General features: G+C 42.8%; 1 protein-coding gene across 1 annotated transcript in view; it reads left to right on the top strand.

The window, feature by feature from the left end:
* The window catches only part of LOC308479172 (uncharacterized protein), a 128,644-nt gene extending 112,855 nt beyond the window's left edge, over window positions 1-15,789 (top strand). The window contains exons 6-7 of the mRNA XM_081009621.1: window positions 1,556-1,639; window positions 15,267-15,789. Of these exons, the coding sequence (XP_080865747.1) occupies window positions 1,556-1,639; window positions 15,267-15,343 (161 nt within the window). The 3' untranslated portion in view covers window positions 15,344-15,789. The remainder of the gene's footprint in view (window positions 1-1,555; window positions 1,640-15,266) is intronic.
* The last annotated feature ends 968 nt before the right edge of the window (window positions 15,790-16,757 follow it).

Genomic DNA, 16,757 nt, shown 5'->3' on the forward strand with positions numbered 1-16,757 from the left:
GGGCTACCTGGAGATTCACTAATCTGTAGGTAGGAATAGGGATGCAAGAAGGCAGCCATTTCCATTCCAACCTGTATTCATCAGAACCAGTGCTGTTTCTGTTCTGCTGCAGTTCAACTTCCATCAAAAACGATGTTTGTCTTGCTGTCTGCTGGCTGAATTTAATGTAATCTGTGACATCGTTAATTCCGCGATTCCGCTCCATTCCTTTCACTACAAAGCGGATTCATTTCAATTCATACTAAATGTCAGGAAAAGGGTGGGTATAATTAATGATGAATCATTTGCAGACTAACACCACTCCCCCTGAATAACGAATATGAATCAGATTTGCTTGCCTGATTCCTATTCCTGGCAGCAAGCGTGCATGCAAATCTGCAGCAGTTCCCGCTTTTGTTTCCACTTAGTGCAGAATTAACTGCCATCCCTCAATACGAATGAGGCTGTTTCTGCACACAGATTTGTGTCTGCTTGCATGTGGGGCCTCCTCAAGCTCTCTTTAAGCTGATGGAATCTGTCAACAAACAAACAAACAAACAAACAAACAAACAAACAAGAATTCATAGAGCCGCTGTTACGAAATGCTAGATTAAAGCCAGGGAGTGTTCATTTAAAACCAGAGAAACCCAGTTTCACTTGCCTCACAGGGTTGTTGTGGGGACAAAATGGTGGAAAGCATCATATGTGCCACCCTGAGGAGAAAGTGTGTGAAAAAATGTCATAAATTAAAATAATACAAATCCATAATGCTTTGACTGTAAAAAAAACCCCAGGGAAGCAGAACTTTTAGCAGCTCTTGATGGTGCCAGGATAGCCCAGTGGGTAGAGCAGGAGACTCATAATCTCAGTGTCATGGGCTTGAGCCCCAAGTTGGGCAAAAGGTTCCTGCATTACAGAGGGTTGGACTAGATGACCCTCATGGTCTCTTCCACCTCTACAATTCTATGCAAGTTGCATTTTTTGAAGTGCTCTGATAATACCTATGAGTTTCAATGATAAAACCTTTGTCAAGACTGTTGGCAGAGAAAACTTGGCGGGAATGGGATAGGATGGAATGTGTGCATGTGTGTGTGTGCCCCACCACTCAATCAAAACCTACAAACCACTGATCTGTATGTTAAGCCTATTGGCACATGCAAGGCAATTTTGTTGCATGACTTACTGGGGAAAAACCAGTAAAAATAGAAGTCAAATCACTTAAAGAACTGCTGTTTAGTGAGTTAGAATGAATGAAGTCTTTCGTGAGTTTGTGCTCGCAGATTCATTGCTGTTTCTGTTCTAGCCGTTCCCCTAGCTGAGTCTCAACTGCCCCAGGCAGTCTTTTTGAGGACACTTGACCTGTCAGTCATATTTCAGAAACTACTGATATGGTACTTGCTGATTTAGTTTAGATTCCAAACAGGCTAGCTGCTGGATTACAGACTAATGACCCATCCGATGCTGAAGGCAAAGGCTTAAAGTGCGGGAGTGAATTAAGCCTCCACGTTGTCTGTAGGGGGAGAATTTATTATGTCATTAAATTTGATTCAATAAATTTTCTTTCTTTTCAATGCAGTGTGCCGAGCGAAAAGTAAAGAAGCAAATTCCACCCCGAGCACTGGCGTTTTTGTTTGCTTGCTTTCGTTTACATCGGATGCAGGTAAATCATTGCGGTGATATGCAGAGAAGCTCGGGAGATGTGCAGCTGAATCTCTGAAATATCAATAGGAATGGCAGGTCAGGGAAACTGCACGGCTGATTAACTAAGCCTGGGTGCCTATGAACCAGGCTCATTTGAATACATGCTCCAGTTGGTAAATACATAGGAAAGTGAGGCTTGGCTTTCTTTGATGACCCCTTAGGTGTGGTTTCAAGGGAATATTCAATGAAATACCAAACCTCCGCAGTGTAAAGATATTAGCATTGCGTTATAGATAGCAGTCCAGATCTAATGCGAGGCGAGTAACCAGATGAGTCAAATGAGGATTGAGGGTCGGTTTGCTGAAGTAGATGGAAGTATACAAACGCAAAGATTGCGCCGATAATTTGAGAATCTTCAACATTTGGTGTTGTATCTGCCTGCATATGTCTCAGGGTTGTGTTGCAGCAACAGATAAGGGTGTTTATAAATAATAACAAATAGATTTCAGGAAAAGAGTAGCGCGATTTTGTTGTTGTTGCTCCACATATGTAGCAGCTAATAAAAATTATTTGGGGAATTAAGGAAAATTTAAGTGCTGCTGCACTAAGCACATAATTGAAATGGTGAGTAGGGGAAGTGATGCTACTTAACCTACATTAAGATTGCCAGTGTTACATATTGTGGCAAGGGTAGGGAACTTGTCACACTCCAAATTTTGGACTACAATTCCCATCAGGCTAAGCCGTCTTGGCTAATGGTCAGGGATGATGGGAGTTGTAGTCCAACAAATATCTGGAGGACCAAAGGTTCCCCAGTCACTGTATTATGGGGGGTCATGCCTGGGAACTATAGATACTGTTCACAATCCTGCAAATAAGTGTGGAAGACCGAGGCAAGGAAGATCAAGGTTTTCAATACCCTTGCTTAAGCCTACTGAAGTCTGTGCTGGATCGCAGCTGCTACATTCAAGAAAGAAGTGGTTCTGGGATAATGAGCTACATTAAAGCCTTTCCCATCAGATTAGAAAGTGGTGTAACCAGAAGTTTATTTATTTAATATGTCCACCATGAGCTCTTCAAAGCGGCTGACAAGAGAGATAACATAATAATTTAACAGTTTAAAACATCCCTTGCAATCTGACACTGAAAAACCTAAAACAGGAAATAACAGAATACAGCAGCAATAAAAACAATTTGAAATTGAGAGACGGAATCAGTTCAGTAAAACATCAGTTTACAACCCAAATGTCTTCCTAAAAAAGAAAAAGAAAAAAGGTTTTTGACAATTTAACAAAAGCCATTAGAGAGGTGGCTTATGATGGGCTTCCCTTGGACACAACCACCACAAAGGTGTTTAGGGGGACATTGGGAAGGCCTCCAGAGATGATTTCGGTAGGTGGTCAGGCTTTTGTGGAAGAAGGTGGTCCTTCAGGTAACCTGGTTTAGGGCTTTAAAGATCATCACTAGCACTTTGAATTATGCCCAGAAACAAATTAGAAGCTGGTACAGCTGGTTCAACAAAGGACTTACATTCCCCCTATATGAAGCCCTTCATAGCCTAGCCACCACATTCTGAACCATCTGTAGATTTGAAAACTCTTCTGAGGCAGCCCTTTGCAAAGTGCATTGCAATAATACAGATGCGGTGCAACCAAGATATTTATCATATAATATTACAGACTCCAAATTCATATGGAATTAATGTGCTCAGTCTATTTTTCTTTTGCAGTCTTTGATCTAAATAAAAAACAGTGTGTGCTTTGATGCACTAACGACCTTTCCCATTAATTTCAATAGACAAGAGAGCTGGGTACATGCATCCCTTGTGTATGCTCACCTGAGCTATCCATTGAAATTAATGGGGAAATTGCTGCAGCTTTGTATGTAAATTTGGATTCCAACAATCAGTTAATGGGTAATACTGACTGGATACTGTACACCAGCTGTTGCTTATTCTAACTGGATTTCTACAGTTTGCTGTCTATGTCCCTCTGAAAACGAGTGCAGATAGCCATATATGCGCCGACTGACGATTGGTTCCCATTCATTCTCTCAGAAGTAGTAGCCATTTTCTCCAAGCCAGTAAAATCACTGTTAAAAGTAATTCTGATTTATAACCATAAATGGCTCAACATTCTTTGGAGGCTGGAAAAGACAAAGTTCACTTGGACTTCTACATTTAAACAATTTCTCTATTGTGCTTTGGGCTATTAAGGGACATTCCAGACTGCTTGCCAATTACGCCCTATTAGCGTAGTAGCAATTTCATGGCATTCATGTGACAATCATACTTCATCCTAAGCAAACCATCACGGCAGCAGTAGCAGCCCCACACTTAAAAATAACTGCTTCCACAAATTATTAGGTGGGGCATCTGAAACGAAACTTAGAAAATACCAATAGCCTAAACTAACCAGCTCTTCGCTGGTAGCTGCATCTAATGCCAAAGTAGTTTCTTCAGCTTAAAACTTGAACATGCTTTTAAAAAATTGAATTCTTCTTCTTTTTTCTTCTTCCTGTGCTTGGGGAATTTCCCAGCTGTTTGGGAAAGAGCTAAATATTGTGCTAAAGTCTAGAATAGGGTTTCTGTGCAGACATTCTAAACCAATGTGGTAGTTTCCAGATCTTGTGGACTTCAACCCCATCAGCCTCAGCCAACACAGCCAACGGTCAGATATGATGAGGGTTGTAGTCACAACATCTGGAGTGCACCATGTTGGCTACTTCTTAAGTATTTGGAGAAATCAAGAGGTGCATATACATTTAAAACCAGCGGGAAATCTCTACTGGTGCCTTTCACATTTGAGTGCTTCCTAGTGGCCTATCACATCCACTGTATATAGTCTTCCTTTCTCCAAATTCAGAAATCACTGGACCCAGGCAAGATCTTCCCCAATTTTTGGCAAGATAATTTCCCATTTAGTCCACTGAATAAAACTTGGGGGAATTTATATAAAAATAAATCTGAGTGGGACTACTTGTAATGTCTGTTGCCCCTGTAAATTTCCAACCAGGCACATACTCGAGAACTTCTGGACTCCATATGGCTGCTGACACACAGGCAGACAGACAGAAGAAACAAATGCATAGATGTGAAATACCAACGATTGCAAGAGCTCCTATTTAAACCCCTCCCCAAGGGGATAGTTTTAATGCCAGATTGAATGCGTCTTACTTTTTCCCTTCATATTTTATACAAAGTCTCTGTAGCATACTTTCAGTCTTGAGCGATCGTAAGAGAAATAGCTTACCACTGTTCACAAAGAAGTCTAAGTGTGTTCCTTTAGAGATCACAAGGAAGCGCTTGAACCTGATTTCCGATCACAATGATGAGGAAAGTCGAATTGCTGCCTTGCAGTCTGGAGAAACCGAAAATTCAGAGGAGAGATATGATTTTGTTTGCATTTTAAGTGGCATTCTCAAACCACTATGTGAACTGCCCCACAGCTCTTCTTTGAAGTTCGCACTTCTCTGAATATTTGGATGCAGGACTCCAACCAAAAAACATTCTACAAAACCTTAGGGGAAAGTACATAAACATATATATATTAGTGAAAATAACATACAAAAGTGCATCATGTTAGAGAAAATTGCTTGCAGAAATGTGCACGGTAATATCAAGACTGCATACAAACATACTGGTATGTTTATCAGGACAAATCCCCATTAAAATGCTGATGAATTTGCATGAAGATTTATGTATTTTTTAAATCAAATTGTGACAGAAATGCAGAGAGCTGAGCTGAATATTGGAAGAACGAGAAACTGAGAGAAAGGGGGGAAACTGAGAGATTGGTTCATCCCTTCTTTTTGTCCACCCCCGTGGAATCTGATTTGATGAAGATCAGCCTAGAAATGCTCTAAATAAATAAAGATCTCTAATGTCCATTCATTTCCCCCCTTCTGTTTGCTGCTTAAAATAAATGCCTGTGGTTGAGCAACAAGGGCGGCGCTGGGAGAAAATAGAGGCAAAATGAAACATTCTCCCTGACATCTTTTACTATCACTTCGCAGCCAAAAGTATAAATGCTGCGTTGTTAGTCAAGGCAGAATCAAACTCCTGTGTCTTGTTAAACAGAGTTGCACATGTCCTGCTCCAGGCCCTCTTTGCAGAACAGTCCTTGTGCCACCTGCTGTAGCTGTCTTTTGAGTCTGGGGGTGGGGGTAAGGTGGGGGGTGGGTGGGAAACAGAAATAAGAAGCAGGTCTTCAGCAATACTTTGTAGTGTGAAAGTGATTTCTGCAGGCTGTGAAAGTGCTCTTCAAAGATATATCTTGACAACTGTTATTACCAATAGTTTTACAGCACTTTCGGGCCGTGATCTTAAGCACATGTGCCTGGATATAATTTCCATTGAAATGATGACATGTACCTTCAAGAACATGCATTTGGGATTTAGGTTGCAGGATTGCAAGCCCATCCCTCCCACTCTGCCCTCCGGCATCCTTATGCTATTCATTCTCATAGCACCTTAGTGAGAAATGTCACCCAATGACCCTTATATGGACTAGGAATCAAAGTCGGAAGGTCTAAGACAGAGTTCAGCTGGTGTGGCGCAAGGGGTAGTAAGTCAGACTGTAAGCCAAACTACGTTGTGTGAGGAGGGAGGCATATGTTATCTTAGCTGACCTTGAACAAGTCACTTTGTTTTCAGCACTCACGTCAGTAAAATGGGCATACCTCCTCCTAAATGCTGTGAGAACCATCACAAGCAAGATAACAGGAAAAAGCAAATTTAAAAGGTTCCTTTCCTGGCTGCTTGTATATTTACAATCAAGTGGGGGCTTGCGTGTGGATGCAAGCTGAGTCCTTGAACAGAATAGGAAAGAATCCGTACCAATGGCAGAGATTGATCTGCCATTGTGAAAAGCAAGTGGGTGGAGTCAAGCCAATCGCTCACATCACCTCAGATGAGGCAGTCAGAAATAAACACATGTACACTTTTGTCAACCTGGGGGGTGCCTATGCACTAACCAGAAGTGGATGGGAGGGGGACCTCAGATCCTCAGAGCTGAAAGTAGCCCTACAGGTGTGGCCACTAGGACTCCTCCAAGGCCAAACCCCTCACCAGCCTTGTTCCACGCTCTTTTCACATGTTTAGTCTGGTTGCAATGGGCTCTTGGACATTGATAATGCCTGGGAGTTCTGGCGAATGAATGGCGTTGGGTATCTGAGTAGCCATGGTAGGCTGCTTTAAAAATGACTGCTCAAATTTTGTGCATTTGGTTACTGGGCATTTCTGGGATCTGTGGAAAACTTAGGCATGGAAGTACTCAGAAGAAGCATGTAGACAAAAGGTTTTGTCAGTTGGGGAAAAGCGAGGAATGCAAGTCACGATTTGTGGACATCACCATGTATATGATCTTCTCTGCCAGGACCTGACTTACCGTATTTTTCGCCCCATAGGACGCACCGGCCCATAGGACGCACCTAGTTTTTTTTTTGGGGGGGGAAATAAAGAATTTTTTTTAATTCCCCCCCCGGTGCGGGGCTGGGGCGGGGGAAGCCTGAGCTTCCCCCGATCCCAGCCCCCAGAACAGGCTGCTATCCGCTAGCGAACAGGCTGCTATCCACGGCTAGCGGAGCGCTGCGCGAAGCCCGAAGCTTGGGGCGTGCTGAGCTCAGCGCGCCCCAAGCTTCTGGGTGCAGGCAAGCTCTCTGCGAGCTGTGGGAGAGCTGCGTCTCCCACGGCTAGCGGATAGCTTCCTGAAGCCTGCATTTGCCCCATAGGACACACACACATTTCCCCTTCATTTTTGGAGGGGAAAAAGTGCGTCCTATAGGGCAAAAAATATGGTAGATATTCCTCATGTGGTACAGGAAACAGGGCTATGCCTGCCTAGACAGGAGGTGCTTGGAGTGTGGAGGTGTTGAAGACAGCTGTGTGCACCACAGAGGCTCTCTGAACCCCTCAGTTAGCCTGCTGCCAGTCTGTTTGGCTTCTGTACACAGGAGTGCCAACTAAGCTGTGACCGTGGGTGCCTGGGGCTACGGGTAACATGCAACATGCATGGCTCTGGCACTGAAATTTGTGGGTGCTTGGACCCTTCATGGGGAATTTTGTGGGTGCTTGGACCCTTCATGGGGAATTTTGTGGGTGCTTGGGCACCCAGCGCCCCAGAGAGTTGGCACCTATGTCTGTACATGAAATGGGAGAGGACCATCTTGTTTTGTATTTCAGACAACAAAATGTCTTCTGCCAGCGCTGAAGGAAGATTCCTGTTATGCTTTTTTATGTGTGAGGAGTGACGTGTGAGAATAATTTCTCCAGACTCATTCCTGGGCACTGGTTTCGTCTTCCTTTAATATCTTCTGTGACATTCACTAAAGCTCCCTGTGGTTTTACAAGCCCTGGGAACCTATGTAAAAACACTGCTCTTAATTGTCAGGTGAGTTATCTCTCCCAACTCCACTGCACATTGCTGACTTTATTACCTGTCAAGTCCTTGGTGATGGGAGGCAAACTAAACACACAGGGGGGAATGAGCATCAGCAATAAATGTGTTTTTCATCCTGGCTGGTTTAAGTTTCAAAGGTGGGAGTCTCTGTTACCTATTCGAGAATGCCTCGCTTCACCACAGGTATTTCAGGTAGATTAATGGCTCACTATACAGTACAAAGTCAACGATGCAGGGATGTTTCCTTGGATGCCACAGGTACAAGGTACAAACTTTGCACCCCACAAGCTTCTTGTTTTGCCTTTCGTCCTTGCATGATAGCTCAGACTGCTGGTAAAATTTAAACAACCTTAACAAATACAACGGAGCTACTAGTTCAGGCCTATGTCTTCTGCCAAAAAGAGCTTCTGGCTAATAGGCACCTCTTTGAGCACTTTGATCGACCAACAAGGACCCTTAGCAGCAGTGAAATATGTTGTCTCACCATCACCAGTGCTGAAGAAAGAGTCAACTGTTAGTCTGGTTGCCTGAAGGTAACTACTAGTATCTGGAATGAGAGGGCATCAGCCTGTCTTTTGCCTCAGACAGTGAATAGCCTTGGACCAGCCATGCTACTGAGGATGCTATTCTTGGTTGAAAGCAAGGCTTGTGTCTCCAAAGAAGGAAGTAGGTCCTTTCCATGGTCACTTCTCATTTGTGGTATGCTTTCTCCTTCAAAACCCACACTATCTCCCATTTTGCCCCCAGAAAGCTTTTCGTTTCACCAGGACTCTTGGGATTAAGTTCTTTTTTCTTCTTCTCCGGAGTATTGTGATATTTATTGAAATTTTCAAAGTGTTACCAGATAAAATAAAAGCAGTAGAAAATACAAAATAAAAATAATTAACAAAGTAGAAAAAGAAAAAAAAACCCTTCCAACCATATGAATACAAATTCAAAAATAAGAAAAAGTGACAAAAAGAAAAAAAATACAAAAATACATCACACACAATTAAAAAACATTTAAAAACAAATTCATTATTCTCATATACTCAACTGTCATTACCTTCTTTCTTTGACCTCCTCCTCCTCCCTTTCTTTGTATCCTAGTTATTAATTATCCCAGCAAATCCTTTCCATATTTCATAATATTCTGTCATTACATTACCCTAAACTGTTTTAATCTTATCTTTCTATAATAAAATAAACCTTAAAGCTTAAAACTTAAATCTTATCCTTACCAACTTCTCATAACCATAATATTCTTTCATAATTCTTTAAACACCTTTACTAAAGCCAAGTAGTTTCATTCCAACATTTTTCTAACATTCATCAATTTTATAAAACAGTTCTAATGGTAGAAAAAAGAAATACAAACAAATCCAATCTTCATCCAACGTCCCTTCCTCCTGGTTCCGGGTTTTGTCAGTCCTTATTATCCCGTCGATCTAGCCCATTAACCTGGCAGCCTTATATCCGAGGCCCTCAAGTCTCTTCCATGTCCCTTCCGCAGCTCTTCTTCATATTTGTAACTGTATTTTCCCTTGTCTCCTGCTCGTGGTAACTCCAGCTTGTCAATATTTTTAACCCTTCTCGACAGATCAGCCCCTTTTCCAGATTCAACACTGAGTTCCATATGGTATTTAAAAGCATGTTTCAAAGACCCTCCGAAGTTAAGAGCCCCCACAATCCCAAACATCTCACGGCCCATTGTCAGATTTGAAAAGTCCAAACATCCCAGCATAGGGGGGTCAATCCAGCCCCCCATTTCCAAGCCAAACCAAACTTTTTCTTTCCAAATCTGGCTTTTTCCAAGTTCATTTGTCAAATCCGAAAACTCATATTCCTGTTGGGCCTGTTCTGTCAGGACACACTTCTGATTTAATTCCTGGGTGGGCTCCACATATTTTCCCACTGTCTGTTCAAAATTTCCCACTGCCTGTTCAAAATTTCTAGTTGAAGTCGCCATCCAATTCACCTTTTCATGTAATTGTTCCAGTAGGGCATTTGTTTTATAGAAAGCACACAACAAAGCTTCTGAATACATTGTCCTGCAAGGTCAAATGCCTGTTCCCACGATTGTTATCTGTAACAGCTGCCGGCTCTCTGGAGTTGGTAACAGTTACACAGTCTCCCTCTAGGGGGAAAACTTCTATTTGTTCTTGCAACAAAGTTTCCCTTTTTGAGATACTTTGTCAATATTTGTTGCTTAAAAATGCGAAGGGAAGCAGTGGAATTGCTATGTTTCTCTTCTTTTAGCTATCTGTCAAACTGCTTGTCTCTGGTCAATGAACTTCAAACGTCAGTCCTGACACCCCGCTCCAGGATCAGGACGGAGGAAAGTTACTTTACTTTAAACTCACTTTAAACTGTCCGGAAAAGATCCCCCTCCTTCTCCTGCTGTCGAAGGGGGTTCCACAATTTTAAATGATGAAATCCAATCCTTTAAAGGCGATTTTCTAAGCTCCAGTTTACGTTGTCTTTGCTTTATTCTGTCTACAGAAGAACGGAAGGCTGACTTCCTGTTTAGACCTTCCCGTTCCGTACCAAATTAAAATAGGTTTTTAAAATCCAATTCCTTTCTGCTCACAAGTCCTTATCTAATGTCCAGTTGTTCAAAGTCTAAGTACTCACGGGTGCTTATTTTAGAGTCCAAATTGTCCCAGGAAAAAGGCAGCGCTCTCCGGCAACGGCTGTGCGGCTTCGCTCCACGGAAATAGCAATTGACTCACAGCACCGCGCCACTTCCCCCTCTTCACTTCGGAGCCCGTTAGGGGGTTCCTTAGCGAGTTGGGGGGGCGCTAAAGGTGCCCGCCGAGTCCCATGGTCACAGGCTTCATCCGCCTGTGATTTTTAAAAGGGTCCCCGCTTCGCCGTAGCGGAGAAGACCCGTTTCCCGCGGAGCTAGTCCCTCCTGTTCAGAGGGAGTCCGCCATTGCCGATGGCGCCACCCCGGAAGTCTGGGATTAAGTTCTTAGCTTCTGTTGTTTTATGTTCACATTTGGGTTGCTGGTATTTATCATCAAAATGCATAGTGGTAATAATATAATTATAATCACCGGTTGTCAGGATTTGAATTGTCTGGAAAGATGGTGAAGAAACGTATCCAATGAATGCAATAAGAAATGTCACAAACATTCGATATGGCTTTTTATTCAGTAACTTCTCAGAAACTAAACTTCAGTTATGAGGGGGAAAACGCAGCTACAAAGAAGGTAAATAGATCTGTTTTGGTGGAACTTTGACAGTCACAGATCCACTGAGACAACTGTTGCCATGCTTCTAGCAACGAAAGGGCAGATGTGTTGACCGGAAGGTTACAGCCCAGAATCTTCTCTGGTTTTTTGGTGAGGCATCTTGCATGGGGTGGTCATCCTGCACTTGCCATTTCTTGTAAAAGTTTGGTCACATGGGGATTACTTGAAAAATCATATGATGGGGCACATGGAACCATCTGGAGAGTTGACCAGTAGTAGCATGTAGCTACAAGGCAAGCTAAATTCTATGATACAGACTTTTGAACTTGTGGGGTGGGATGAGCATGGATGAAGAGCGTGGTGTAGTGGTTAAGAATGGTGGACTCATAATCTGGTGAACCAGGTTCACGTCCCCACTCCTCCACATGTAGCTGCTGGGTGATCTTGGGCTAGTCACACTTCTCTGAAGTTTCTCAGCCTCACTCACCTCACAGAGTGTTTGTTGTGGGGGTGGAAGGGAAAGGAGATTGTTAGCCGCTTTGAGACTCCTTAAGGGGAGTGAAAGGTGGGATATCAAGTCCAAACTCCTCCTCTCCAACAACAACAACAACAACAACAACAACAACTTGGCTTTATCATGTGGGCCAGATGCTGTACATCAGCTTTCCACGTGGGTCCAGTGTAACCCTCTAGGGTTAGGGTTGTAAGATTACGAACAACAAAATGACCAGTTTGTGGCCACTCAGTCACAGAAGCTCAAGACATTGCTTGTGCCGTACAGGTAAAGCTGATCAATCACATATCTGTAAATTATATATCACAGTGACATGCAGCTAACAAAACAGATAATTTGATGGAGGAAGGTAAACAGGGAACCTTGCAGGGGTTGCACAGAAAAACCAGAAAGCCCAGATCTGTGTTTGCCAGTTCAATAATTATTCTGCAGAAGCTTCTTTCTTTCAGGGCTTTCCCTGTTGAGTCATTTTGTCTAGTGACAATTCCAGAGGTGTTTTTCTTTCCAAACCATGAACACAGACCTTCTTTTCTTTTCCACCAGTGAATCATCTGAGGGGGCTTCTCCAGTCCTTACAGATCCCTTTTCTGCCTCTTTCCTTGTTCTCTATACCGTTTTTCAATGAAGACAACTCTCCTTTCTCAGGCTGTGTGCAGGCTGCACGTTTAAATGAGATTCTAAGCACATTTCCCCCCTCAAAGAATTATGGACACTCCTCACAGAGTTATATTTCCCAGCAATCCGTAACAAACTACAGTGCCCATAATTCTTTGTGTGGGAAAGAATACTTTGAATGTACAAAGCCCAGGTCAGAGACACAGGTCACAGCAGAGGGTTTGGGGAAATGTAGTCCCAAGACTCCACAATCCCTTCCACTGCTTAAAAAATGGAGACTTGAACCTTCCTCTCTTGTAAGCAGTCATGTTAGCTGTATGCCTGTAGGGTAGTCGTGACACAAGTTGCACAACCCTTTCCTCCCCAAAGAGTAGCCCTTGTGCAACCAGGGCCAGACTCCACCCCCACTAAATCTGCTACAGGTGGAAATGAGATACACCCAAAACCAGCCCATCCTCATTTCAACATAGCACCCAAAGTGTCTGCAACCGACTTCCAAACATGCCCAGATGGCACCTTTGCACAATGAGGTGGTCCACACCACAACAACAGTGCAGAGTTATTTTAGTAGGTTCTCTCTCCTCCCTTCTAAACTTTGTCAGTATATATCTGTGGCCTGACTTGCACACACAATGCCGTGTCGAAAAAGACAAGGGGCCTGCGGTAGACCTGCTGAGCAGGCGAGTTGCAGATCCTGCAGAGCTGAAACCAAAGTGGAGAAGTGAAACCGATTTCTAAAGAGAATGCACTTTCCACATTCGTTATGCTTTTGTATCTCCCTCTCTGCATTGGAAATTGCTAGAGATGCAGTTTGGTTCCTACTCAGCAGCTATGGAATGGCACTAGCCAAAGGAGTATGCAGAGCTCTCCAAATATTTACAGTTATTGGCACAGTTCACTGATTGGGTTGGAAGGGAGACCAGTTCTTCACTTAATCAATTGATTGACAGATTTTCAGTAGATTCATTTCTTACATTGTCCTCTGAAAGGGAACAACCTGGGAAAAAAATACGATGTTTAGAACACATTTTGGGAGTATTTTCTTTCTTTTTTGGAGAAAGGTGTATTAGGTCAGTGTGGATTTTATTTAAGAATTGATGTCACTTCACTTTGGTCCTTCTGGCTGCTGCTACTCCCATCTCCCCTTTCTTTTAACCTTGCTTTGGTTTACACTGATGTTTTGTTTATGCCCGTAGCTCCAAATAGAAAGGAATCAGGCAGGAGAGCTGCAAGTGGGGTGGCCTGCAGGACCCATGCCTGGGGCATTTTGCTCTGTGCTCTGGGTGTACCTGTGGCAGGTGCATGGTGATGCACTGCCAGTGAGCTGTGCAACAAGTGGCTGCTGTCAGAGTTGTGGGAGAGCCAAGTGATAAATTTGCATATGCAAATTTTCTGCAAATTGGGCCTGTGCCCAAGCAGCCCTTGAGTATAAATAGTATGGGCTTATGTGCATGACTTCTTAATCCACCACTTGTACTACATGTAGCTCTTATTCCAATAAATGCAAGAAAGAGTTAACTGAAAAAAGAAAACTTAGAACGTGGTGAGCAAGACATATCTGCTTTTTAAAGGAGCAGGAAAAGGAGGAAGATCCTGGAAATGTAAAAGATTTACATCGTTCAGTAAATTTATAAGTAAACTATTAGTAAACTGTTGGGTATTAATCCATTTCACCTGTTGTGTCCTTCTTGAACCGATTAACCTTCAGAACTGGCAGGGTTCACAGGTTTATGTTACCTGGCCAGTGGTTTTGGATTAGATCAAAGCAATTAATTTCTGTTTGTAAGGGCTAGGCAGAGCATGAGCCATCTGTTAAGAAAATAAGTCATCAGCTGCTTTGCAAACCGCAGCAAATTCTGTAGTCACATGAGTGGCTTTAATAGGTCTTGAGTAGCTGTTGCAAATTTGGGAAAACTTGGCAAACTAATATATTGAAGCTACAGTCTTCTGTATGCTTGTAGTTAGTCCCATTAACCACACTAGGACTTTTCTGAGTAAATATGGATTGCAGCCTTAAAAACACACACACACACAAAAAGCAAGGAAAAAACACAGCCTAGCACAAACATGATATTGTGCAAATTGCCCTTGTGGGCAGCAAATATCCCAAACCTGGTCCCATAAAACTTGGGTTGTGGTTTTTGCAAAATGCTTAATAAAGGCAAAGATTGGAGAAATGTTTTAACTTTGGCGTTGTCGTAATCATACTGGTCTATGACTGCAATTAATCTTTGATTTGATAAAAGTGGGGCAGGTCAACAGCGGAAACCAAGGAATTTTGCCACTAGCTTCAGTGAATTGCACCTTAAGAACACAGGAAGAGCTTGCTGGATGAGGCCAATGGCCCATCCAGTCCAACATCCTGTTATCACAGTGGCCAACCACTGTGGGGAAGCCCACAACTTGGATCTGACCACAACAGCACTTTCCCCACTTGTGATTCCCAGAATCTAGCACTCAGAGGCATACACTGGAGGTGGAACACAGGTATCCTGGATCGTAGCTGCTGATAGTCTTATTCTCTGTGAAAATTTTCTGGCAGTTTCCCCACCCTATCTGCATGGTATCCAGTCTTCCCTCCATTCATTTACCTTCCTAGACTCCCCACAAACAACTAATCAAGCATAGGGTTAACTCTGATCTGATTCACACAACCATCTTTCCATGCTGGTGATACAGTGGATGACATTGCCTCTTCTTGGTCTCATCAGTCTCCTTTAGAAACAAAAAGGCACCTTTGGATCCAACTCAGGGCTGGGTTATTTATTTAAAAACACAACATAACAAATAGGAAAGCCTTGAAATGACCAGCGTATAGCAAAGATACTTTGTGCAAGGATTGTCACGCCAAAACCAATAGGTCTCTGTTTCTGTTCACACATTCGTAGAGTGTCCATCGCTTGATTTGTCTAACCATGATTCTTCTCTCTCGATGACTGGCAGATGGATATGTGAGTCTGCTGAAAGGCATTGCGTTGGAAGCGACATCAGGTGATATGGAAGTGCTATCCTTGATATAAGTTCTGCAATAGCACATTCACACATGCAAGTCACAGCTTGACGTCTCGTTCATCAAGGGACGAGCACAAATGTGCAAACCGGCAAACTGCAGCACAAGTGCAAGGCATGCTCCAATATTACCATTCACGCTTCATTATTGGTTTTGCTTTGTTTATTTGGAAAACGTGCATCTTGCCATATGACTTTTTCAAAGGAAGCGTCCTTTGTCTGTGCAGCTACATCCTGACGAGTTTTCAGAAGACAGCAATAGTGCTGGAAGGGACACCAGGACATTCTCCTCACTTTGCATGTGTGAACCAACTTAGTGAACACTGCAAATGCAATTTGCCTCTCTATAAACTTGCAATACTAGAAAGACAGCAATAAATTAATGGGCAAGGTTTCAACTTAAAAATGACCCTGGTCTCTCGGGGGGTTATTCTTGCCTTCAGTCTTGCACATCTTTTGTGGTGTAATCTAAATGATTTTTAAAAAATAATAAATACTAAGGCACAATGTGTTCTTTCCCTCTGTACCTGCCTGCCAACCCTTCCACCCTATCTGTGCAAAACCTTTTGCGTGCCTCTGCAGCAGCAACCAGCCTGCAAGGTAGTTTACCAACTTCGTTTGGCTATTGAAGAGCTTGTAAACAAATTCATAAAATTTGTCATGCTGATTATAGTGTTGGCAAACACAATGGCTGATCATGTTATAAATGTTTATCAACACCCGCACTCACCCACCTGCTAAGAGGTGCTACGCTTTAATGAAATTGTTTGACTATCAAGGCTGGTTGCTAAGATACAATGTTCTCGTTACTAGGGATGTGATGCTTGCAGATTTCTGTTATCAAATAATGATTAGAGATGCGCTAACCTCAAGGTGTTCCGTGCAGTGAAAGGTTTGCTGAGCCTCAAATTAGTAAACTGTCTGCCTGAGCAGACACTTACAGAAGGAGCGCGCGAGCATCAAAGTTACAGGGCTGACATTTTAAAAGGAGACAATATCGGTCAGACGAAGCAAGCATCCCCTGCATATGATGAAAGACTATCTGTGGAAATGTTTACATGATCAGTTGCCAAGCACAATGTATTTATGACATATTTCCAACTTAGGATAGTCTCGAGTCCTGGCATCAAATAATTGCATTTTCTTTTTAGTGTATCAAAAGCCCCCTTACACCCACTCCTTCCAATAAGCCCTGTCTTTTAAGATCCCCTATTTTGCTGCAGGAAAGAAAAGCAGGGGGGGGGGGGAGACCAGGACACCAAAGGAGATGAAGCCAAATTAGCAGGAGAAAACATACATAGTCTTTCCAGGCACAAGATTACATATTCCTAAATAATACAGGTCCAAGGTCAGGAGTGTTGTTGATGTAAAACCAGTTAAGTATTACAAAAGAGGAAAAAAATATTAGATATTGATAGCATTTTC

Source organism: Podarcis pityusensis (genome assembly GCF_964106645.2).
Source record: "Podarcis pityusensis genome assembly, chromosome: 1".
Classification (NCBI taxonomy): domain Eukaryota; kingdom Metazoa; phylum Chordata; class Lepidosauria; order Squamata; family Lacertidae; genus Podarcis; species Podarcis pityusensis.